At 40.3% G+C, this 27,510-nt stretch overlaps 1 protein-coding gene across 1 annotated transcript in view; it reads right to left on the bottom strand.

The window, feature by feature from the left end:
• Positions 1-19,218: 19,218 nt before the first annotated feature.
• The window catches only part of slc7a10 (solute carrier family 7 (neutral amino acid transporter light chain, asc system), member 10), a 34,791-nt gene continuing 26,499 nt past the window's right edge, over positions 19,219-27,510 (bottom strand). The window contains exons 8-11 of the mRNA XM_002935793.4: positions 24,639-24,735; positions 21,602-21,751; positions 20,424-20,601; positions 19,219-19,824 (exon numbers count right to left, since the gene is read on the bottom strand). Coding sequence (XP_002935839.2) covers positions 19,694-19,824; positions 20,424-20,601; positions 21,602-21,751; positions 24,639-24,735 — 556 coding nt within the window. The 3' untranslated portion in view covers positions 19,219-19,693. The remainder of the gene's footprint in view (positions 19,825-20,423; positions 20,602-21,601; positions 21,752-24,638; positions 24,736-27,510) is intronic.

The following is a 27,510-nucleotide window of genomic DNA, read 5'->3' as shown; positions in this document are numbered from 1 at the left end:
GTCAAGTGGAGACTTACAGTTATTTACAACAAATAAAAACAATATAAATCCTAACTTTAACAGTTTTATTTTTCTTTAAAATTGTAAAGAGCAGATAAGTCTTGGGATTCTGAATGGCAATATACTGAAAAATTGTCTGCCCTTTTGTGTAATAGTATCACGCATTAACTTACACAAATAATATCCATTGCCCGCTCAGCCTCCTTTGACTAACTAACACTACATCTGTAAATCCTGGCTAAAGACTAGGAATATAAGGATTCGTTGAGTGGCCATACATGGGCTAATAAAAGCTGCCAACAGGCCGAGTCAGTAGCTTTTTGGCCCGTGTATCGGACCCTCTGAGAGGCCTACCTGATCTCAAGGTGGGCATATCGGGGAAAGATCCGCTCATTTGCCAACTTCAACAAATGAGCAGATCATTCAATGTATGGCCACCTTTAGTCACTTAACTGAGAATCCTTGATGGCATAATGGTTTCATTAGCTTCAAACTGTCCAGTAAGGTTGGTCTATTCCATTTTACTGAGAGGGCAATCCTGATTAAAAGCACACAGGCACAGCCATACACCATTCTCTGCAAGAAGTGCAAGTACACCAAGCAGTGACTGATTAACCTTTTTAGTGTTATCAGTGGCACTGAACTTTTCCTTAAGGACAGGGCCACTTTAAGGTACAAAATGTCATTGGTGGGCCCCACTACCCCATGAAATGTGAAATAGAATAACCCTCAAGCACATGAAGTTAAATATAGTAAGGCAGGCAGGGAAAAACTGGTCTGAGCTTCAAGAAGTAGGCATGATCCTCAGGTGTGCTGCCCTGGACCAATAGCCCTGGGCACAGAAAAAAGGCAAAGAAATTAAAATATCTATACTGTATATTGTAGATATCTATACAGTTACGTAAAATGAGGGGTCTCCCATCTTTGCAGGATGCTTCTGCCAAAAGTTATCCCAGATGGAAGGTGTGCTAGTGGGCCCCCTGCCCTGGAAGGCCATGGGCAAATGTCCTTTTTGCCCATTTATTAAAGCGGGTCTGCTTAGGAAGAATAATAATAATAAGCCCAAAAGAGTGCAGAAGTGTGGGAGTCTTTTTCAACCCAAAAGGTCAACCCAGTTGGTATAGTTATATTTAGGTGCAGAAAAATAAACAGTTTGGATACTGTTTATGCCACACAGCAGAAGTGATGCCACACACAAATTCAGTTAGAAAAAGTGCACTGCATATTGTTCACAACTTAACAATGCAGATGCTAATTTGCTTCCATACTGGTGCATAGCTGCTTAGCAGGGCATGTCAATATGTTGGAATTAAACATACATAAGTATTCATGAAATTTTATGTATAAAATATATTTAATGGATGTATTGACTTCTAATGAATTGGTACAGGAATTGACTCATTTTTAATGGTAATTAATAAATGAAGTGGTTCTTATGATATGCATTTAATTTTGTTTAATATGTTGGAATTCTAGGAATTTGAACACTACTGCTTTTAAATGAGGCATTTTTATGTTTTTTTAGCATGTTCATGCCATTAATAAGTTTTGTTTTCTTTTGTCTTTGTTGTTAAGCATATTTAAAGCAAAGGGTAATTTGGGAAAAACAAACCTTGTACTAAACAAGAGCAGAAAATAATGTACTTTGTACAATTAGCATGGCAATTCTGAATAATGGACAAACTACTCCAATGGTGGAGGCCCAAACAGGAAAATATTGATTAACAAAAGGGAATCCGTGAGCAAGGGCTAATATGCATTTATCATCGCTATTTTGTTTTTTAGCTGCATAATCCTCATCAAACATAATTTACAGTTATAAAAAGGAGATTAAGGATCTTTTCATTATATACTGTATTCTTAATGTGATAGTTACCTTAATTGTTGGGACCATTTTAGACTACTTCAGGTAGCACAGGTTATTAAGGTGCGTATATCACCAACAAGCATGATAATGACAGTTGCTCTGCACTAAAACAGACACAGTAGTACACTGACAGTATGGATCGCTAGTATACACATGAGCTTTCCCCTTAGAACCAGAAATAAAGTAATAATTGGTATCGTTTTTAACTTGCCTCTTTTTCCCTAGGATATAACATATCTCTATAGTCTCATAACCACTGCAACAGTCCACTTTAAGGCAATTTTTTCTCTGCAGTGCAGTTCTAAGATATAGAAATAGCAGACATGTTACTCCAGGGGACTTAAAGGAAACCACAGTACATAAATATCATATTAATGGGACATCAGGTAGACAACATTGATCTAATTAGACCTCGTTAGTTTAAGATATATATAGCTTTAACAAGTGTGCTTTTAGCCCATAATCTCAACGGTTATATTTACCTATCTCCATCCCTTGTATTCTCTTCCATTGAGCTAACTGTTAACTGGCGATGGATATTGTTTTTTTCTGGAGCAATATGTGTGTCCCAGTCACATTTTACCCTACAATTTTAGTAGTCAGGATTAAGGTGTAAAATCTCAGATGTCCTGGTTGTGTGGGCAGTCTATGGGTATCTTACTGAGGGATCTGTGTAGGCTGCAGACTGCAAAAAAAGTAAAAAAAAAATATCTAAACCGGGTCAGTCCACCCCATGTTTCACATAACTTTTGTCATTACCTGGCCAATTCTCCCAGTAGTGATGTAATTTCTGGTTTATAGCCTGTGTTGGAGGAGCAGCTAGTTCCAGTGAGTATTCTCGCTGATAAGAAGTGCCTGGGGCAAGGCTGTGGGTCAGATGGTCCAGGTCAGATACAGGCGTGCCTAACCAGACTTAGGTCTCTACATGGATCAAATTTTGTGCTGGATATTACATTTCTCCATGAGATTAATCACTTTCTTTTCCCTTTATCTTGTCATGGCTGTTTCAAACTTATTATGAAGTAATAATGACATTAGAACTACCCTACTAGACTGAATTGTCTTTCAAGAGCCAGTATGTATGCGGTGTGATGAATGAGATAGTATTCGTACTTTGTGTGAAGCTGGCCATACACGGGCAGATCCGTTTGTTTGCCGATGTCGCCAAGCGAGCGGATCTTCACCCGATATCCCCACCTACGGGTGGGCGATATCGGGGAGGCATGTAGGCGAATTCGATCGTTTGGCCCAGGGGGGTGATGTTTATCAACATCACCCGATCTGTTTCAGCCATATAGTGAGAAGCTGTCATTCGTCGAACCCCAGGAAGATGAAGCAACATCAGGGGACAGTAACATCGTTCCCGGCTTCTCATTTCAAAGTTCCACCTGGCTGGAGAAAGTATAAAAGCATGCATGTAAGCCAGCCAATGATAACACCATTCAATTACATGTAGCACAGGTACATAACACCGGCAGGCAGTTGGCATATCTGTGGGCTTCGGCATCATCACCTGCTGCAGAAAGGCCAAGTCATCTCTTGCAATTCCTGTCTCAACCATGAGCTCCACCTTCAGAGTATGAGACTGCTGGGTAACATCAGGCCTGGAATTATGAGGGGCAGTCACTTAGCTGAGTAAGCAAAAAGAGGTAAGTACAGGTAAGTATGCCTATACTGTATGTGGAGAGAATGGTGACTTTGTGAGAGAATGTGAGATATGAAAGGCTAAGGGTGTAACAAGAAGTTGAGCAGATGCTAAGATCATAGCCTGATTTGCCTTCCTGCACATCATGTCTATAGAACCCACACCCTGTTAGTTATGTATATAGTTTTATAGTTTTTCCTGGACAAGGGTTTTTTCCCTATCTGGGGCAAACTGGCAACGGCTTCAGATGGGTTTTTTTTTTAGCTTCTCCTGGAAGTTTAGTTAAATGAGTTAAAGTTTAATGAGCAAAGGGTGGGACTCATAGACACGTGCAGTTTAAAGAGGACCTGTCACCCTAAGAAATAACTCCAAATTATTTTATAATATTTATATTGTTACTTATTTTTTTCCTTCAATCTTGGAATTACTCAATCCAAGCAAGCAGGCAGGCACCATTTTGTGGGCACTGTTATGAAGGTAAGCTTTGTATCATGCCAAAATCTTGTGTATGTGCCAGAATGGGGGAACTGATGCCCAGGCCCTTGCACTGGATACACAATTAGATGATGAGGAGGGAGGGTAAAGTGAGATGTGCAGTGACATCTAGGTAGACATCTGAACGGAAAGCTAAAGTTATTGTCTGCCCCGCCTCTATTCCTAAGGCATAAAGGCGGGGCAAGCAATATATGATTGACAGCTGGGATTTTTAAATGCCTTTATAATGGGTTTGGATGTGTTAATATAAAAATAAATTTGGGTTTCATGTTTAATTTATAACAGACTTTTATTATACAGCTCTTTACAAATGGCAAATAATTCACATTGGATCTACCCTGAGACGTTACACCCGGCGTGAATGGTGTATGAATGCCAGTAACAGGGTTGAACCCTTGACATGGCGTTACTGCTCACATGTAGAAACGTGTGCTAATTCAACCAATGGTGCAACTGTGAGTGATGTGAGTTGTTACATTGGCACAATTTGTTTAACTTGTTCACTTTGCTGAGGACTGGATTTATATAGGGCCAAATTGTCTTTAAGATTTGTGATTGAGGTTTTAATATTTATAGCTGACTGGCACTGCACTCTATGCCGGGGCTTCCAAAACTTTTTTTTTAGGGGAGTACTTCCAGGTGAAGGAACATCCCTGTTTGCAACTTTACTTGCAAGCTTGTAGCGAGTGGCATTGTTATGATTTCCTTCAGTTCTTGCTGAGTTGTGCTTTTTGTGTAGGCCTGAGCACGCAATACACTTGAGATACTTGTGGGAGAGCCATTATTTATTTAGAAAACCCAGGTCATTCATCCAAGACACTGTAATAAAGCTAATGAATAGGAAAAGTTAGTGGCACTCTGCTTGTATTACTCTTATTTAGATGATTTCTAAATGTTATAATGCTCTTTACTTAAAAAGTGAATTAAATGTGATTATTCAGCTGGTTATTCAAAGGAATCGTGTGGTTTCAGTTACACAAAGACTGTCAGCTCCTGGGTATCAGTGTAATATATTCATTGGTATTCTAAGATAACTTTCAGTTGGTCATTGTCTTATATATTTTGTATTTTTTTTAACTGTTCTGCAGCTTTTTATTTTAGAATGTCAACTAGTATCTTGTTGCTAGATCCCAGGTTCCCTAGCAACCAGTCTGTGGTTTCAGTAAGAAGAAAGAAAATTGAAATTTTTAAAGTATAAGGGGAATCTGGAGTACCTGATGAAAACCCACACAGGCATGAGATGAGACCTCATTTTCTAAGAAAAATGGTGCAGGATATAAAGGAGAAAAAAACAGACGCAAAGCATGGGGATGTCACCTGGGAAGTACATTGGTGTTTCCTTTTATTCCTTAAACTAGGGATGAGGGACATTTAGACAAATGGGATTGTTTACTTAGACCACGGATCTAGATTGTAAGCTCTACAGGGCAGGGAACTCCATCCTCTTGTCTCCTTGATTCTTAACTTATTGCAACTGTACCTTGTACTATTTATTTGTATTTACTGTTATACTTTGTATTTATCTATTATTATTTTAATAACCCCCTTTTTGTGCTAATCTATTCTACTGTACTGCGCTGCGTACATAAGTAGCACTTTATAAATAAAGATATACATACATACAGTAATGCAGTATCTCCAAGGCATGCAAAAGCTCTGCCCCCCCCCCCTCCCCCACTGACACCTGAATGACACACAACTGATCCCCAACCTTTTATAACTGTGAGCCACATTGAAATGGAAAAGGATTTGGAGAGCGACACAAGCATAAAAAATGTTCCTGGAGGTGCCAATGAGAGCTATAATTGGCTATTTGATAGCCCCTGTGTTGACTGGAAGTCTACAGAAGGCTCTGTTTGGCAATTACACTGGTTTTTATGCAATTAAAGCTTGCCTCCTATCCAGAAATTCAAAAATAAGCACCTGCTTTGAGGCCACTGAGAGCAACATCCAAGGGGTTGGGGAGCAACATGTTGCTCACAAGCCACTGGTTGGGGATCACTGACTTAGGGTATAGTGAGGACATAAAAAAATGCATGAAGCACACAATGAGCAAGGGTACCATAACATTCCTTAAAAAAAAAAAGGAAGAGTCCAAATCCTGACCACCTGGCCAGAAGCCCTGCAGTGTCTGGAGACTAGGAACGGACCCCCTTATTCTTGACCAACAGCCAGAAGGCCAATAAGTGTAAATATTTTGGTCAAGCCTCAAAAGTCTTCAGTTTTGTGTGCCCATGGTGGGGCAGGATTTCAAAAGAGCCAACCAAAAGATCCATTCTATCATTTCCAAAGATCCAACCAAAAGTCTATACTCTTTTCTGTTTTATTTTTTCATTGTTAGAGGCCTGCCACACCCACTCTTATTAATTGTTTGAATATAATAGGAAAGTTGGCTTTTTTCACACATTTTTCATAATCCCCTTTACTATAAACAATGTATCCCTACATTAGTTAACAGTAAGTCAAATAAGGTGCTTGTTGTATACATATTTAATTTATAATAATTAATTTTAATCTCATACTTCGGTCACATCCATACCTTTTCCAAGTCCCAAGAAAAAGGTTAATACCCCCTGATAACAATAAATGTTGATATTAAACACAAACATCAGTGTAACCCATATTCTAGGGCCACATAATTCCCATGGGTCCAGCAGCAGAGCTTTTGTTACATTTGAATTTTTTTTGCATTTCTTTCTTCCTTTTTCAAAACAGGAACTGTGTATATCACATCCCCTTTTGAAGTATTCAAATACTACAACTCTATTGTCAGAAGGACTTGCCGTTAATTATTAACAGCTGGAACAGCCAATCAGTAATGCCCCAACAGATCCTAAACTACATCTTGAGACATTTTCTGACAGTCTCCATCTGCTGATGATGTAAATATTATTTTTTCTGCTACTAGAGCTTGTGACTTTTAAAAGGTCTGTATACTCAGTGCAGGTACATAAATATGCATACACATTTCCTTCAGTTTAAACAATTTAATATTTCACATTCATTACATTTTTTTTTCACAGGAGCTTGTGATATTATGAAAAGCTGAGTGTTAAGTTGCCAACCTTGCTTTCACTTGAGTTGAAAAAGCCATGGCAGCGTATGCTGCCCTTCAGGGACATCAGGCTATATGATTCCTTTGAAATGAGAATATAATGATAACTGACTGAAATGCTTAGTTACAAATGAGCAGACTGATGGAGACATGCCTGTAAAATGTCAGCATGCAGCCAGTGATGGTGATGTTCATGGGCACCTGTGCAGATATCCTTCCTATCAAGATCAACTTCTCTCCTGTATCTGGATGGAAAGCAGATGTGGTGTGGGGATCCCCTTTCTGCATCACATATTAATACATTTATTATATTTATGACATTCCAGCATACATTTTTGACATTTATTGATCACCAAACAATTTTTAAACATTGCAGATTCTCAATAAACTTGGAACCATCTGCCTTAGAACAACACCCCATTAAAAGTGCTCTAACAGCAATGTTCAGTTGCAGCACATTATTAGTCTGATGGAACAAAGCTCATAGACAATAACATCAGGTCTAAGTTCAGACCAAATTTGCGCAAACACAACTGCATTTTGGTCATAAATGACCCCTAGAGTGTGCAATTACCCTTACATAAAATAGAGCTGTATCTGTCTTGCACTAGCACCACCCACCTGAACAATAGGAAAAGAGCATAAAGAGCACAATATAGCGATAATTAAAGACTTTTAATTTTAAGAATATGCTGAAACATAGATTCCATTCATTCCAGTAAAAGGGTTTAGGGACACTTTTATCAACTGCTGGTCCAATCTGGACCATTTTAGTGTGGCCCCCTAGATTAGGGGTTGCTGGCTGGCAGGCCACAGGGGCTAGACAAATGTATGTTGCCTGCCTCTCTCTCTATCTTCTGCTGATATAACACTGCCTGTTCATCTCTCTACTACATCAGACACAGCCCCACACCCATTCTTCTTTTTTTTTTTAAATCTAATTCTTGTGGATTCTGAACAAAAAGCCTTTGGCACCCACAAGTTATTTTGTTTTTAGAACAGAAAACTCCATTCACTTAGGCTTGGATGTTCTGCACAAGTGGATAGTGTAGGTTCAATGTCAAATCTCCAGCACTACTCTAAAGGTGGCCGTACACCTTACAATTACGAACTTTCCTGCGATTATTTGTCACAGGAAAGATCCCTCCACTGACTTTCAGAGCTTAATCCTCAGATGTGGAGGTAGAAACAATAGGGATTCTATGTCTATCTGACGAATCACCCCTAAACCCAGATTTTGTTTGGGCGCCTTCAACCGGTTTCGCATGATAATATCGGTGTGTGTATGGCCACGTACGTTAAGTGTAAGTGAAGCACTGTTACCTTGTGTTAGTGAATCAGGCTGGATATTGATAGAGATGTAGCGAACCCCGCCAAAAAAGTTCGCGAACCCGTCCGCGAACTTTCGGCAAAAAGTGCGAACGTTCGCGAACTTTGCGAACCCCATAGACTTCAATGGGAAGGCAAACTTTAAAACCTAGAAAAGCCATTTCTGGCCAGAAAACTGATTTTAAAGTTGTTTAAAGGGTGCCACGACCTGGACAGTGGCATGCAGGAGGGGGATCAAGGGCAAAAATTTCTCTGAAAATTACGTTGTTGACACAGCGTTGCGTTTTGTGCTGTAAAGGGCAGAAATCACACTACATTCCTAAACTTATGTAATAAACTGCTTTAAAAAGTCTGGCGTCTACATGCCAATCAAGTCGTGTAAAGGTTACGGCCGGTTCACACGCAAAGACAAAACGCCGCGTTTACTGCAACGAAAAAAACGCAAAAAGCTTTAATGATACCGTTAAGTGAGCGAATAATAGTTTTTACTAGTTGCTTGTCACCTCCAGGACGTTCGTCCTGTCGGTGGGAATATTTCTGTAGTGGTGTGTTTAGCAGTCACCATGCTTGTGCGCACGTGCACGGTCAGGCAGAGGTAATTCAATGTACAGTGACGTGAACCAAAAAACACTGATTCTGCAGTGTGGGCCCAGTTTTGTCCTACCTTTTTGATCACCTGTGGTGACCATAAAAGATACGATTTTGCCGCTGTTGCAGAACCCTGAAAAATCAGGAATGTGTACATTCCTGAAAAATTATGTTTTTTTTGTTGCAGCCACTGAAGCACAGAGGACAGAAAAAATATGTTAGATAGATGGTATCATAACCATGCCCCAGGCAAACCCTTTCAAAGAACTAAGATAGGGTGCCAAGCACAGAAGACAGAAAAAACATCAAAGATAGATGGTATCATAACCAATCCCCAGGCAAACCCTTTAAAAAAATGAAGATAGCGTGCCAAGCACAGAAGACAGAAAAAACATCAAAGATACAGTAGATGGTATCATAACCAATCCCCAGGTAAACCCTTTAAAAAAATGAAGATAGTGTGCCAAGCACAGAAGACAGAAAAAACATCAAAGATAGATGGTATCATAACCAATCCCCAGGCAAACCCTTTAAAAAAATGAAGATAGCGTGCCAAGCACAGAAGACAGAAAAAATATGTTAGATAAATGGTATCACAACCATGCCCCAGACAAACCCTTTAAAAAAATGAAGATAGCATGCCAAGCACAGAAGACAGAAAAATTCAGGATTTACCTGTCCAAAAAGTTTGGCTTAAAATTAAGCCAGTAGGATTTGCACCCTAGTTTGTACGGTGGTGGAGGAGGACGCTAAAGGACAGCTGTGTGTGGTGTCAAGTGGCGTGCAGACAAGGAGAGCTGCATGGGCAGTCAGAACAAGTCTTCCGGCGTGCAGTAACCCTCCGAGATCCATGCCTCATTCATTTTAATAAAGGTCAGGTAATCAACACTTTTGTGACTTAGGCGAGTTCTCTTCTCAGTTACAATCCCTCCTGCTGCACTGAAGGTCCTTTCTGAGAGGACACTTGAGGCAGGGCAAGACAAGAGATTTATGGCAAATTGTGACAGCTCTGGCCACAGATCAAGCCTGCGCACCCAGTAGTCCAGGGGTTCATCGCTCCTCAGAGTGTCAATATCTGCAGTTAATGCCAGGTAGTCCGCTACCTGCCAGTCGAGGCGTTCTCGGAGGGTGGATCCAGAAGGGTCCTGGCGCTGCCTTGGACTGAAAAAACTTTGCATGTCTGACATTACAGAGTGGCCAAAGTGCATTGTCCTTGCAGGTGTGCTCGTGGGAGGATTACTGGCACCTCTGTCCCTGGAATGTGGAGTGACATCACCCTTAAAAGCATTGTACAACATGTTTTGCAGGCTGGTTTGGAAATGCAGCATCCTTTCGGACTTGTGGTACGTTGGTAACATTTCTGCCACTTTATGCTTGTAACGAGGGTCTAGTAGCGTTGCCACCCAGTACAGGTCCTTCTCCTTAAGCCTCTTGATACGGGGGTCCTTCAACAGGCATGACAGCATGAAAGACCCCATTCTCACAAGGTTGGATGCAGAGGTATCCATCTCCCCTTCCTCGTCATCAAGGACTACGTCATCCACCACGGTCTCCTCCCCCCAGCCACGTACAAGACCAGGGGTCCCCAAAAGGTGACCACAAGCCCCCTGGGAAGCCTGCTCCTGCTAGTCTTCCTCCTCCACAAAGCCACCTTCCTCCTCTGACTCCACTTCTGACACTTCTCCCTGCATTGCAGCAGGTGCCTGGGCTCGTTCTGGTGATTCCGCCCACAAATCGTACTCTTCCTGCTCCTGGTCACGCTGGTCTACGGCCTCATCTGTCACTCGTCGCACAGCACGCTCCAGGAAGAACACAAAGGGTACTAGGTCGCTGATGGTGCCTTCGGTGCGACTAACCATATTTGTGACCTCGTCAAAAGGGTGCATGAGCCTGCAGGCATCGCGCATAAGCACCCAGTAATGGGGGAAAAAAATCCCCAGCTCTGCAGATCCAGTCCTACCACCCAGTTCAAACAGGTATTCATTGACAGATCTTTGTTGTTGCAGCAGACGTTCAAACATGAGGAGCGTTGAATTCCAGCGAGTCTGGCTGTCGCAAATTAAACGCCTGACTGACAAGTTGTGCCGCCGCTGAATGTCAGCAAGGCGTGCCATGGCTGTGTAGGAACGTCTGAAATGGCCAGACACCTTCCTGGACTGCCTGAGAATGTCCTGCAATCCTGGGTACTTCGAGACAAAACGTTGGACTATTAAATTTAGAACATGTGCCATGCAGGGCACATGTGTTAAATTGCCCAGTCTAAGTGCTGCCAACAGATTGCTTCCGTTGTCACACACCACTTTTCCGATCCTCAGTTGGTGTGGGGTCAGCCACCGATCGGCCTGTGAGTGCAGAGATGACAGGAGTGCAGATCCAGTATGGTTTTTGCTTTCCAGGCACGTCATGCCCAAGACAGCATGACAACGGCGTACCTGGCACGTCGAATAGCCTATGGGGAGCTGGGGGTGCACAGGTGTGGAGGAGGACACAGCAGAAGAGGAGGAAGAAGCCGAGGAAGAAGCCAAGTTAGAAGACGAGTTAGAGAGCGAAGGAGGAGTAGAGGTGGTGGCAGACCCGCATGCAACCCATGGCGGTGACACCAACTCCACTTTTGTTGAACCACGCATTCCCTGCTTCCCAGCCATAACCAGATTCACCCAGTGGGCAGTGTAGGTGACATACCTGCCCTGACCATGCTTGGAGGACCATGTGTCAGTAGTCATATGGACCTTTGCCCCAACACTAAATGACAGAGATTCGGTGACTTGGCTCTGCACATGCTGGTACAGGTGTGGTATTCCCTTCTGGGAAAAAAAATTGCGGCTGGGTACCTTCCACTGCGGTGTCCCAATTGCTACAAATTTGTGGAAGGCCTCAGAGTCCACCAGCTGGTATGGTAAAAGCTGGCGGGCTAAGAGCACAGGCAAGCCAGCTGTCAGACGCCGGGCAAGGGGGTGACTCGGAGGCATTGGCTTCTTACGCTCAAACATGGCCCTCACAGAAACTTGGCTGGGGGCAGATGAGCAGGAACTGGTGGTCAAGGTGGAAGGCGGAGTGGAGGGTGGTTGAGACGGGTCAAGGACAGCAAAGGTAGAGCAGTAAGATGCTGGACCAGAAGGAGGGTGGCTTTGAGTTTGGCTGCTGCCTTTGAGGTGTTGCTCCCATAGTGCTTTGTGTTTGCCGTTCATGTGCCTTCGCATAGCAGTTGTACCTATGTGGGTGTTGGGCTTCCCAAGACTCAGTTTCTGACTGCACTCATTGCAAATTACAGCGCTTTTGTCAGAGGCACAAACATTAAAAAAATGCCACACTGCTGAGCCTTTTGATGTGGGCTTTCTAGCGGTAACAGTAGAAGCTGGCGGGTGCGTTGGCTGGCTGACCACAGGTGCTGATTCATGTTGTTGCCCTACTGTTCCCTGGGAGCTGTCCCTGCTTCTTCTAAGTCTTATCCTCCTCCTGCCTCTCTGACTCTCTGTCTCTCCATCTGAACTATCCTCCTCTTGCTCTCTTCTTGTGGGCACCCACAAAACATCAATCTCCTCATCATCATTCTCCTCAGATGCATCAATTTCTTCTGACAGCTCACAGAAGACAGCAGCAGCGGGGACCTCATCACACCTTATGTCCATCTCTGTTGTGTTGCCTGCCTGAGTTATATCTGGTGTAATGTCCTCATCTCCTTCATCTTCTTCTGGCAATAATGGTTGCACATCACTCAGTTCAACAAACTCATGAGTAAATAACTCCTCTGACTCCAGTGAAGAAGGGTGGTGGTGGTGGAGGAAGTGGTAGGTAGGGTGTCCTTAGCAGAGGAGGATGAGGATGTTGTGGCAAAGTTTGAAACGGTAGAGGATGGGGTGTGCTGTGTAAGCCTGTCAACTACCTCTTCAGCATTTTGGGAGTTCAGGGTAAGTGCCTTCGGAACACTGGGCAATTTCCTAGGGCCACAGGATATCATAGCAGCACGGCCCCTAGTGCCTCTGTGTGGCGGCCTGCCTTTGCCTGGCATTTTTTTTATTTTTACAAAACAACAACAACTTTTGTGATGTTTCTGGGCACGGAATTATTATTGTTATTTAGACAAATTGTGAAAAAGCTCACACAGCTAGGTGGCACTTGGTTGAAGACACCGGGCAACAAGGCCTGCAAGGGCAACGTATACAGTAGTGGATACGGAATATATTATTGCTGGTGGAAAAACGTCACTCAGGTGATGTTTCTGGACACGGAATTATTATTGTTATTTAGACAAATTGTGAAAAAGCTCACACAGCTAGGTGGCACTTGGTTGAAGACACCGGGCAACAAGGCCTGCAAGGGCAACGTATACAGTAGTGTATACGGAATATATTATTGCTGGTGGAAAAACGTCACTCAGGTGATGTTTCTGGACACGGAATTATTATTGTTATTTAGACAAATTGTGAAAAAGTTCACACAGCTAGGTGGGACTTGGTTGAAGACACCGGGCAACAAGGCCTGCAAGGGCAACATATACAGTAGTGGATACGGAATATATTATTGCTGGTGGAAAAACGTCACTCAGGTGATTTTATTGCAATGCAATGTCACTACTATGTGTAACGTGTTTGGTGCACTACTATGAGCAGCACGCCTGTCTCCAACACACACAGACGGAGCTGCAGCAGTCAGCAGATGAGATCAGCAGAACAGCTGCCCACAGCAGCTACATACAGAGCAGTAGAAAGTAGATTACTAGCCAGAAAACCTACTTAAACTCTCCCTCAAATCAATGCACAGCTCCTATCCCCACACAAATACAGAGCAGTAGAAAGTAGATTACTATCCAGAAAACCTACTTAAACTCTCCCTCAAATCAATGCACAGCTCCTCTCCCCACACAAATCAGAGCAGTAGAAAGTAGATTACTATCCAGAAAACCTACTTAAACTCTCCCTCAAATCACTGCACAGCTTCTCTCCCCACACAAATACAGAGCAGTAGAAAGTAGATTACTATCCAGTACTACCAGGAGTAGGCAGAAGAGGCATGTGCCTAGGGCGCAATTCTGAGGGGTGCTAGGCACATGCCTCTTCTATTGCCCTATTCAGTGCCCTTGCCCCCCACAGTCCACTTCTTTATGCTAATAGCGTGGGTATCATGCCAGGCCTGGTATTGGCTTCTGGCAGCCAGGGGCAAATTTATAAATAAGTGCCCAAGAACCTGTGCTTAGAGGGGCAGCCCTTGGGTGCCTAGAAACCTCCCCAGCTGCCAGATGGACCTATGGAAATCCAGAACTGGTGGGCGGTGAGGGTGTTCAGGGCTAGTGTCACTTCCGCAACATCAGGGGTAGCACTGGACCTAAAATACAGCCCTGGCAGAAAGTCTTTGGGATATAAAGCTGTTACTCTACTGCTGTCTGGTGCTTTGCTCTAGTATTTTCCAATAAACAGTTTTGCCAAAGTATAATACAGTAAATCAAAATTTGGTACTTTTAACTACTTGCATTAATTTGACTAATCTGAGGCCCAAAGCTAAGAGGTTTCCAGCAGTGAATATGTAATAGTTATGAGTGGCTTATCCAGGACCAGACTGAGAATCCAAACTGGCCCTGGCATTTCAAGTACACAGAGACCCAAACAGCCCCCACAGGCCCAATAAATAGTGACTGTCTATGGCATCTTACAGCAGCCCTTCTGGCATTTGTATGTATGTATGTATGTATATATATCTTTATATATAAAGCGCTACTTATGTACGCAGTGCTGGCATTTGCCAGAACCCACAGATTGCAGGTCTGGGCCTAGGTCTATCCAACACCTGAGCTATTCACCCCAGTTACCAGCACTACAGAGAAGAGAAGGCAGAAAGAAAAATCTGAAATCACAGATTCACAATACAATGGGCATTTTAAAGACAAAAGTTTTTTGCTTTCTGAAATTTTTAGCAAAAAATGATTCCAAAAACAGCATTTGCTTTCTCTATCTGCCATCTTGTGGTACTTAGAGAGAATACAAGATGCTACAGAGGAATTTGCGTTCAAAACCTATATCAGCACAGAGAGTAGGGCATTATATAACACATCAGTGGCTCTGCCAAAACTGCCTATACCATCTTATACCTATACAATATTCGGTTCTCTAAGAAAAATCAATTTCTGTTTACTTTATTATACATTTTAACAAAATTTGCCCTTAACTTTTATTTTATAGATAAATCTTTTAAGTTTGTGTCTTGTTTTGTGGGTGACTGAAGTTGACTCCCCAGCCCTGTCCATCCTATCTGGTTTAGGGCAGGGCACTTTTGCAGCCTTGAGGTGATTGCATGCCACATGGTAAGGGACACAGTGTTAGAACAGCTTGGCAGCATATACATCAGTTGTGGCATTACTGCTACGATTTTCCCAAATTTGAAAATAAAATAATAAAAGAATATGAGTAGCTTTGAAATTCAGTGGTGGAAACCCCAACCTAAGAGGTCAGATTTATGCAGCATAGGGCAAATATTAGCTGCAAGGCAATTTTCTCTAGCCCATTTGGGTAATGTTAAGTGCCCCTAAACCCCAAGGAGTTCCTTACAGGAATTTAAGCAATTTGGCATAATGGATTCAGCACTTTAAAATGTAGTGTGCAACTTGGGCTAAATGGACATTGACTTCAAGTACAGAATGCTCGGGACCTGGGATTTCCTGGATAAGTGGTCTGTCCATAATTTGGATCTTGATATCTTAAGTCTGTTAAAAATCATTTAAACATTAACTAAACCCAACAGGATTGGTTTACCTCCAACAAAGACTAATTATATGTTAGTTAGGATCAAGTACATGGTACTTTAGACTGATTTATCACGGGTGACTAATCTCCCTGTGTGCCAGTACCCAAAAAGATAACACAGTTCAAAACAGTATGTATATGTTGTTTTACGTAGAAGATAATGGGCCAGATTCAGTGCAGTAAGAATAAGTACCGTATATACTCGAGTATAAGCCGATCCGAATATAAGCCGAGGTACCTAATTTTACCTAAGAAAACTGGAAAAACTTATTGACTCGAGTATAAGCCTAGGGTGGGAAATGCAGCAAGTACTGCTAAGTTTTTTTTTTTAACTGTCAGGCAAGTTTGGGAAGGCTAAAGAAGCTGCCATACTAAGTAATGATAGTAATGATAAGATGGAAATCCAAGCAACTGGCAAGCTTTGATAAATTCTGTTTTTCTGCCCCAATGTCCTGCTTAAAGTACCATATATGCGGATTCCCAAATCAGTGCCTGCTGCCTCTTCCATTGGCTTGGCCTGTGAGTGAAGCACACTGTGTTCTGCATGTGAGCCACTGAGTGGCAGCAGTGTTTGCTAGAAAATATTGGCCTCTGTTCTCATAACATAGCTGTAACAGTTAACTTACTCCTTGTCCTTCAGCCTGCTGTAAATATTTTCCATATGAGATCCTCAGAGGCAGCCGCGCTGTGTGCGCTCCCATCATATTTGCGCGCTGTATGCGTTTCCTTTGCATGAAGCCAGCGAGCAAACGGTTTTACACTCTTTTGCACTCTTTTGTGTTGCAGTGCCATAGGCTGAATTTTGAAATCAATGCACAGTGTTTTCCAAGCAGCTAGAAAGTGTCCCTAATGAAACAATCTGCGCTACCCAACAATATCATAGGGCGACCCTTGCTCATGTGCCCACTATGCAGCGAGAAAAGTGCAATTTGAAAATAATTGCCATATTTTTTTACTAGAATTTTCCAGATTTTCATCACTGTTGTTGTCACAAGGGGGGCGTTGTGCCTGACCCAACTGAGGTTGATGCATCAAAATTAATATAGTTGTGATTGCACTGCACCATAAATTGGATGCAATCACGCTGAAAGTTTTTCAAGTCTTACATTTTCCGGTGTTCTGCAAAAGACTGACGTGCACCTGATTCTTTAAACACATATGAGCTGTGCCCATTGTTGCAGGGTTCTGTGGGAAGGGGAGGGGACAGTAGCTTCCTCTGTATCAATAGGCGCAACTGCGCTTGATTCAGAATGGGAGGAAGGAAGGCTGAGTGGCATCAAACCCAACTGTACAGAGTTGCACAGAGTGCATGTTTATAAAAGTACATTTCATGTTAAAGGAGAAGGAAAGGCATTTTGGCATTTTACTTCCAATAGATTAGCCACATTAGTGCCACCTAGAATGCTATATTTATTCTGCAGAAAGCATTACCATACCCAAGTAAACAGCCCTAGAACCTCTCTCTGTTTGCTTAAGATAGCAGCTGCCATTTTAGCTTAGTCTCTGTAACTTCCTGCTGCAGCTCTAGCTCAGATTCTGAATAGAGGGGCAGTGAATTCTTATGGGAGGGGAAGCAAAAAAAGGGAGGGAGAGAGGAGAGAGCTGCACAGACTTGTGCCCCAAACCTGAAGAAGCGCTAAAGTAGAGCAAAGCTGATACCGAAGAACGTGTTTACATAAAAGAAAACAAAAATCCTGTGTTTCTTTTGATAGAGCAGCATTTCTGTGAGTGCTTATGGCTGTATTTACATAGACCTTTCTGATAAAACTTACTTAGTTTTTACCTTTACTTCTCCTTTAAAGATTAGTCCCCATATGCAATAAAAGGCACTATGTTTGCCTAGGAGCAGTAACCCATAGCAACCAATAAGATGTTTGTTTTTAAACCTGCTGATTGGGTTACTGCTCCTGGGCAAACTTAGTGCCTTTTTTTTTACATAACCCATATAAGAGTTGTCTTGCTGTTTTCTAGCACAGAGATAAATCTTTTCAATGTTACACTGTAATGAACCATAAGGAAGGAAGACATCGATCCTGTTCAGTTGTAGGAACAAAAAAACACAAAACCAGATGCAAATATCATAACAATATTCTTTTGGCTTCATTCATCACTTACCCTGATATTAGTGAACTACAGATCCCAGTATTCTGTAACTCTTCAAAAAATATTGTCGCAAGCTGGAACTTGCAGTCCAGCAACATTTTAGCAAAGTGTGGCTAAACAACAGTGCTTTCCGACCTACATTATTGGTCTCTGGATAGTGGGTAGTTTGGGCCAAGCAAATGATCCCTGCAGTGTCGGACTGGGACCCCAGGGGCCCATCGGGAAAACCTTAGACCACAGGCCCACTCTCCAAACTATTTTTCCTTGTTTCCTTACCCAGCCTCTTTATTCTCCTAGTTTCTTTTACTTGCATGCTATCATATATTCTTCCATCTATTTCTCCTTTTTCTTTCCATACAAAAATAGGGAATGACTATGAAGTAGGCCAAATTGTCAGAAGCAGGAGGGCCCACTGACACCTGGGCCCACGGGGAGTTTTCCTGGTATCCTGGTTGGCCAGTCCGACACTGGATCCCTGCTTACAATTTTCTATTTTTTTGCCAATTTAACCATTTAATGAACTGTCCTTGAAGACAGAATTTTTCTCTTTCTATTCCTGCCTAGGTTGTTGTTAGAACTTTGGTTCAGGGGCTAATTTCCTACACAGGAGGGCTCTTCAGAAGCCTCCAGTATAGGGTGTCATGTGTCCCATTGCTGTCAGGTCACTGTGCTGGGAGAGTTGGAAAAGCACAGAGCCCATACAGATGCTATGGCCATATGGTGATATGATAGATGCAATAAGTTACATTGTGTAAATATGTATTCCAAGTATTGTGAACCTGTGAGATCATCAAGAGAGAGACAGTACTGATATGATGGGAACTTGCAGCTGTGGTTAAAACACTGCAGGCAGTTTTGAATCTCAAATTGAATCCCGTCCATGAATTAAATCTGGCCCAAAATTTGATTTAGTAAAATGTTACACCTGACCAAACGGTGACTGCAGGTTGGCAAATATGTGGTAGACTAGTCAGTAACTGAATGACCATCCATATCTATCCAAACTCCACTCAGACCTTGTGTGGCCAGCTTTTATCTTCCTCTTTGTCCAGGAAGAGTAATAAATACTTCTTTGACAATGCCTGCAGAAATGCTTTGATAATTTAGGCAATTTGTACCTTTTAAAGGGTAAGTAAGTGTAAGTATGAAAGTATCATGAACTTCCACACTGTGCAAGTATGCCATGCGAGGAATAAACACAAAGGTTTGATGAACCAGCTCATATAACAGCTCTTAATATAGCAACATTACAACAGGGTTTGTTTTCTCTTTGACAAGATGGTGTATGTGCTTTTAATGACTATGGCACTGCTCAGTATGCTTAATATGTTTGTGCTGAGAGTTTAATGCAAAAATAAAAGATATCCATATTATCTGTAGTTATTCAAGGATGCTCTTTAGCTGGTTGAAAATGAGGCTTTAATCATCAAATAAGGACATTCAAATGTATACAAGGAATCCCAGCAATGTTTTCATAGAATATATATAGCTGTACAATCATTTCACTGCCAAGGGGGCCCTTGCCAAGATCACTTTGTGCTTGCCCTGATAGGGAAGAGGTTAATCAAAACAGTATAGTATAAGGGCAGCAGTTCTTTGCATCATTCTCCTATCAAAGCAAAGGTAATCCTTTTGGATTTGAAGACAAATTTCACTTCGGCTGAGGGAAAGTTCAATGCAATGTTCCCATAGGTGCACATTCATAATTAGTTGCAATACAGATATTGATCGCTGCCTTTTATGTTAACACAGCTTTGAACATTCCCGCAATAGGCACCCTCTGTGCTTTACTAGATCTCTAGGGTTTCAAGTACACTTTTTTGTCTTCTCTGAAAATCAGCATGTAAACAAAATGTTACTTCTGACATTTGCACAGATCATTGCGTTTTGATGGATTTCTCATTGTTGGTGACCTGGTTTTCATTTTGAGGCATGATTTCTTCTTCAGGAACGTTGGGCTGAGGGTACACAACATAACACACTTTTTGTCCACAATACGTCATGGATTCTAAAAAGAAAATGTTGTTTCAGTATAGTTGTAAAGAAAAAAAGATTCTTTGTAATTTATGGCTAGTCAAATGCTATCACCTTTTGGACTTTCTGAAAATACAAAAAGGGTACTTGTGTACTTGTTTCAATCAATAATAAGGGACACATACTGAGCTTATGGTTATTACATTTGTTTATAAACCACCAATATATTCTGCAGTGCTGTGCATAAGAGTTTATAACAATCTAAATACAGACAAACCATTATATTACATAAGCTTGCAATTATGACAAATATAAAGCAGTAAAACTCTATTATATCATTTGTGCAGAGTTTTTTTTAGATTTCCTCATCTGAGGCACGCAATATGGCTGTGCTCACTTATATATTTTACTACTACTACCAATAATTTATACAAAGAAATAAATTATAATTTTACACTATAACTTTAGCTCAGCATTTTCGATTAAGGTGAAACCTGATATTAGAATGCTTTCACTGCTTTATATGGAAACTTTTTTCAGTTGATGCTGTACTGTGATGAAAATGGATGGATTATTGAAGCAAAAATTAAAGGCATCTCACATCCCTAAATGAGCATAAATAAGAATACTTACCAATAAATCTGTCTATACACTTTGGTTTGTTCTTCCAGTAGACTCCTAGGAAAAAGACTGGCACCCCCGTTAATATAATAATGAGCCCAACTCCACAAACTACTGGCTCAGAATAAAAGCTGAAAATCAGCAGGAATGCCCAAAATACCAGATAGGTGATTGGAATAAGCAGATTGACCTATAAAAAAGCAGAATAAAAGGGTTATATGAATTTTATATCCAGATTTTTCAAGATAATTATTAGTTACATACTGAGATTTTTACAGTCTATCCCAAGTTTATCCTCATACCCATTATGTTACTTTCAATTTTACCCTTTAGCATATATGTAACTATATCATTCTACTTCATCCCTGTAGACTGGTGGTAATAGAGCAGGAAAGGGCATCAATGAAATTAAAGAATCACTTTTGTTTTCTGTGAGTTACTGTGGGTTACTGTGTGCAGCAAAAATCAACTGTGCAAAACAAAAGTAAAATAAAACATATGTAGCTGGATAAAGGGGTTTTCCAACCTTTAATTCTTTAGTTTGCCCAGTAGGGTTTTTGGCCAGCTAGATTTGGACCTTAATTACAGTTGGGAGGAGGAGCGGTTCCCATTCCAGGGTTAAAGCATTTCAGTACAGCACAGTAACAGCACTGTAACTGGCCAGAGGGTGTCAGGATTTTCTTAATCTATAAATAGGGAAGTCACCATGCTCTCTCTCTTCACACTTGCTGCAGGGCCTGGGCAGAGGTAGGTCCAGTAAAGTGAAGTAAAAGTAGCATATATTTGTAATAGCTCAGCCTAGGAGTGAGAGGCAGAATCATGGTAGTTAGTAGAGCAGCCAGAGGCTCCAACAAGCTCAAACAGTAAGGGTTAGTGCCCTGCGATGACAAGGCCACCAGTATAGGAAATCAAGCAATCAGGCTCAAGGATAGAGAGATCATTGTAGCATCCAACCACTGTGAGCTTTTTCTAGTGCTTGGGATTGTTTTACCAAGGCAATGAGTACTTCCTCTGTGGTGTTGTGAACACTACAGCTGTTATTGTGTGGATAACAACTGATGTGAGAAAGTATTTACTGCATTTGCTGATTTGATTCTATACCATCAAAGTCAGCACCACTTAATGAGATTGTGACCTATTCTATTAATAAAGAGTTATTATTTGTTTTCAAAGAACCACGTTATTGTTACCTTAATTGGCCGGAACATTTTGGGCTTCTTCAGACGTAGCACAATAAGACCCATAATTGTCACTCCGTAGCAGAGGTAGTTAATAAAGGACACATAATTTATTAAGGTGTATGTATCACCAACAAGCATGATAATTATAGTTGCTCCACACTATAACAGAAACAGCATTATAATAATTAATGATTAGCAACATAAAGGTAACATAAAATTTACTTATGTGTTATTACATGGCTGTGACTATTGGGATGTGGCAGTAACATGTGTAAAGTGTATCCCAAGAGCAACAGATTTGGTATCAATCTTCATTAGTCTAAATGCAATAGCAAAATGAAATCAAATTATTTATGGGTTATTGTACTACATACCTTGTTCCCCCTGGTCCTTTTTACAATTTACATTTTAATCAGGCTTTAATCATGTCTACTTTATTGCCTTATGTTTGGTTAAACAGATGGAAAATTGACTCCAGTTTAGCAATGTAATAAAAGTAACAAAACTTGCATTCTCTAGTAACCCCTATCAGTCAAGCAGATGTTTGTTTTTAAACAGTTTATCAGTAAATTCTAACTTGTGATTGAAAATCGGTTACTAAACTGTTACCTGTGCAAATTTTTAAAATTTTTAAATTTTACATTTTACATTTTTCATACATACACTCATTTTCTCTACTAACCAACACATTTTTAATTACTGTGGTAGAGTGACCCAACAAATGAGAGAAAATGTGAGTTTTCCCTTTAAGTTCTCCATAGTGGGAGATGTAGGCTTTAAGAGAGATGATGATAAACACAGAATGTTTTCTCTGTTTAATGGGTTTTGCTGTCTGGCCCTGGAACTATAGGGTTTTGGAAGGAACAAGCATACCACGCGATCCATTCCAGTAGTCCAGGTCACCTATTGGAGCTTACGTTACACAGGAAGGCTGTTCTGTGGAAAGGTATTTAATTGTATGGAAAAGTGTGTAGCAGCCTCTCAGAGCAGGGCACAGAGCGGGAAGGATACCTCTGTGTTTTAGGACTCCCAAAGGGGCTGAGGGTGCTTCCTGCCACTGCAAGGAGCAGAGGGAGACTTGACTTGAGAAAGCGACCAAGAGGCTGAGGGTCTAAGTAGCTGAAAGGAAAGCCAGGAGGCTGAGCAGGATTTATTTTTATGATTTGTTTTGTATGCTGAAATGGGCACCCCTGTGTAAATAAACTGCCTTAACGCTAAGAAAGTGTCTGTCGTGGATCCCACTAGTTTACTTTACTTGGAGTATAAAGACATTTACAAATGAAGACATCTTTTATGAAATAATGACCAAAATCAGTTTTTTATTACATGAATCTCACCCAGTAAGCAATTGTTGGCAAAACTGCCAAGCAGGTGATATTTCCCGTTCTGTTGTTTTAAAGCAAACATCTTATTGGTTACTATGGGTTACTAATGCTTACGTTTCCTTTTACATATGCCTAATTCTGACAATAAAAATAATGGTGGCTTTTTGATTTAGGAGGAAGATACTAGAACATGAAAAAGTAAACAGGTCCAGGACTGGATGGTATTCATCTCAAGGTACTAAGAACTCAGCTCTGTAATTGTAATTTGCTGAGGTCTGGCATGGTGCAAAAAAAATGTATTACCATTATTCATAAACAACCCTATTCTTAGCCTAAAAACTATAGATTCGTTTGATTGACACCAGTGGTAGGAAAGCTTTTGGAGGGGTGTATTCAGGGATAAGACACATTAATTATTTTAAAATCACAATGCTATGAGTTTGTACTTGATTTTATGTGCACTAGATATTGCCAGAGTAATTTACTTGCCTTCTATAAGGAGGTGAGCAGGTTACTAGACGCTGGGATGGCAGGGAATGTGATCTACTTAGACTTTGCTTAAGCTTTGAATAGATTATCACACAAAAGGTTAATGGCCTGGAACATTATGTTGTACTAGGATAGAGAACAGGCAGAAGGGTGGATTTAAAGGATAGATTACAAAGAGTGGTGGTAAATGGAACATTTTCTAATCAGACTAGTGTTGCACTCTGTTCCTTTGATTCCACAACAACATCACATGGTTGAATTCAGATATATAATATAGTAACATAACCCTAGTTGCTCAGAACTGCAGTTTTTCCAACAATTGCTCACTGGGTGAGATTCATGTAATTAAAATCTGATTTTGGTCAATAGTTCTAAATGTCTGCATTTGTCTTTATACTCCATGTAATCCGGCCAAACAGTGAGAAAAATGTGTTGCATTCTTTTCTTCTGCAGGTCAGAAATGTAGTAGTTTATTAATCTTTCAGTCACTTCTCCTACTTATTATAATAGGCTTAGCAGTGGAACTTTCCATTTACTGAGCAGTGCATTATGTTCTACATCTCAAATGAGAAGTTAAAGGGTAAACTATTACTATATAATGGCCCCCATTTATATTCTATGCATGGTTTAATAGTGGTGTGTTACTTTCTGGTAGTATCAAATGAAAGATTTATTATATTTTTGTTGTATGAAAGTTTTTTTCATAGGTATGTTTTCCTTCACTTAAACTTTATCATCAATTTAATTGTTAATTTTAAGTGGGAGGGGAAACGAAACTCTCAAACAGAAAACTTCCATTAACAGGAGTTTTCTCTTCATTTTTCAACAGAATCAGAACAAAATAATAACTAGATACACTTCCACATACATGTGTATATATATATACAAAAATATTTCAAGACTGGAACACCCTATAAAAACAATCACATCTTTATTGTGAACAAATTGCTCAAAATTTTATCCGACATTTTGGTCCTCAACAGGATCTTTTTCAGGGACTATCCTTGAGAATGGACTGAAATATATATATATATATATATATATATATATATATATATGTGTATGTATGTATATATATATATATATATGTGTATGTATATATATATATATATATATATATATATATATATATAAATATGTAAAAAAATGCTGATGCATTTTTTTTCAAGGAAAATTTTATCAAAAAAAGATAATCATTTTATTTGGATAAAATATATATCTCTTGAACTTACACAAACAAGGAGAGCTGGGACTGGGGTGCAGTATTTAAAATGGATCATAGCAAGCAGGCTGGGTAAATGGCCTTCTCTGGCTCCAGAGAAACATAACCTGGTGGGAAAATAAACCACAATAAATCAGCAGACATGACAAATATCCACATGTCCAAACGTAATGTTGACTGATTATATTCATGCTTCTTGTCACTGCTGCATTATGTTGTAATTACTACAGGTGTACTAAGAAGGATTGTAGAAAAAAGGTTAGGTGGGAAAATTTGGGAGAAATGATATACAACTTTCCAATTAATAAATTGCAAAAACAGGATAGAAGATCCAATATGACGGTTCTAATGTGAGTTTCAATAGGTTTGGAGGTTCTATAAAAACTACTTTATTAGAGAGAACACAGTTTAGTACCTCACCTTCAAAGAAAAGTCTATAGCTACCACCTACTCCTGAAGTGGGCTGTAATTAAGAGGCTTGTTCTATTATCTGAGGTTAATGTGCTCTGGCTTTTCACCTGAAAGGAGACTCAATGCAGAGGGGCAGGTTTTACACTCCAGAGACCAATCAATGCCAACATGTTTGGCATGCTGGGAAACCATGATACCTCAAGAAAAGTGAGAACAGTGATCTAGTCTTCATTCCTACATAACCCCACTGATTTTTAAGATGAATTTTAATCCTTAATCTAAATTATGCAAGTTCAGTATACCCTGATTTAGCTGATGTGGTGTGATTCAACTCACTGTAGAAACCTGCATAAGTCCATCTATAAATTACAGCTTTCAGATATACTTCTGCCTATGCTGTTTCAGTAAAAATATAAAAGTGAGATCAAACATGGAATTTTAACTCTTTTTATTAAATATATGTATATTTTGTTTTTCCATATCATTACATTACATGCAGCCAACACTCTTAACACCATATCCTTCTTTTGATGTTGAGGCTACGTTGGAACTATGGGGTTTACCAAAGTAGCTTTATAAAAGAGTAATCACTAGTAATCTGATATTAGTATAGCATGTGATAAAGGGTCTATTTAAAAGTCAAGGGCGAAGTTTGTAATCATTATAATGTGATCTATGCTTTTAGAATAAATGCATTTATTCAGTATCTAGGATTATATGTCAAACAGTTGGTAGTAAGATTAGCAGAACATGTGCTTCTCGATATGTAATTCTTTTGTGCAGAAAAGCCAATGACTTCTACTCTGTCACATGACCCCCAAACGATTCACTTCTTTCTTTTTTATCCACAAAACAAAACTGCCTCGAAATTTCAATTCAATGGTGCCAGACCTCTGTTACAATGTACAGGTTTCCATTGTTGTACACAGAAGCTGTCCATCTGGTCCTGTTTGAGTGTCAAGCACATGTTCAGTGTGATCTGGGAATGTTGAGAATCTAAGTTTAGGGGCTGTCAGAAATCATCAACATATTCTTTCCTTGCAGAGGCCAATGCTACAAAGACTGGTTAAACAATTATGGTGCAAAATACATTTGTTTTTGTGCTATGTGACAGCCACCTACAATTGTACACAGGTGTATATAGCTATTAGGCCAAGTTCCTACCATGAGGCAAGATGGCTCAGGCAGCAGTGGGTGGCAATAAGCCAGCTCTGGAAACTTTAAGAGCCAAATTTCTTTTTTTTTTAAACAATAATTCAGCTCTTCTAGTGCTTTGAGTGCAATAGTGCTCTCTGCTCTTGCCCTTGACCCACTCGGACACCAAAGAAATGTGGGGGGGGGGGCATTGTCTTAGGCAGCAGCAGCCCCAGAAATGCCCCTGATAGCTATACATATGTAGTCAGTATAACAGTTAATAGGGTGGTCCCCCAAATACTCAGCGCTTCTTGGTGGAGTTCTTTGAAACCAAATCTTCAGTATAGTAGAAACTGTGTGATCGTGTGCTGCCTCCTCATAAGAACAACCCTCCCTTTTTAGATGGGTCTCAGATGTGTGTAATCGTGTTGATGGAAGCGCATGGAATTAGAGAAAAACAAAAGCAAAACGAGTGCAATACGTACAAAACTTTCTTTGTGACTAAAACGCTAAAAGATTTTTAGCGTTCTAATTTGGTGCAAAATGTGCAAATATATTAAGTGAATCGAACAATCAAAAGTGCTTATATATCAGCCCAATGCAGTGTATCACACCCACACGATGTGTCCAAAGTAAATGCTCACCAGATTTAATTAAAATAAGAGCATGTAGAGAAGTCAATTCGGCTATTGATTGCAGTGCATCCTTAGTCCTCAGAGTATATGGAATGAAGAGGAATCGAAAATAGTATAAAATCGTTTAATATATAAAATAAAGCCCCTGCACAATGCAGGCTACTTACAGTGTGAAGCAGTATATCAGACACAACAAAAAGCCCAACGCGTTTCGCGTGCTCACGGCACGCTTCCTCAGGAGCAAATGAGCCCACCATCAATCCCCCCTGGCTATTTATACCCTTCCCACTTTTTTTTTTTTTTAAACTTTACGGAAACATACATAGTAATTTCACACAGTGGGGATTGATTAAAATCAGCGGAATAATAAAATAAAATAACACATACATATAAATATAAGAGGACAATAAATGCCTATCTTTACCCGCCAACAGCAAGATATAATAAAATAAAGCATACCCATAGATATAAGAGGACAATAAGTGTCAATATGCCTATCTTTACAAAATACGTGTATATCAAGATTTGTTAGTCAAATATATAATGATAACCTATGGTGCCGGCGACCCGAGACCATCTCAGCAATATCAAAAATATATCACTTATTATAAAAATACAAAAAGAGAAAATATCATGCCGTTTACATTGCTCGATTTGTCCTCATATCAATTAAAATGGGTCAATTTAAGACTAATCATAATC

Source organism: Xenopus tropicalis, chromosome 4 (assembly GCF_000004195.4).
Source record: "Xenopus tropicalis strain Nigerian chromosome 4, UCB_Xtro_10.0, whole genome shotgun sequence".
In the NCBI taxonomy this organism is placed as follows: Eukaryota; Metazoa; Chordata; class Amphibia; order Anura; family Pipidae; genus Xenopus; species Xenopus tropicalis.
Note: the sequence above shows the minus strand (reverse complement) of the source record. Positions and strands in the feature narration are given on the sequence as shown.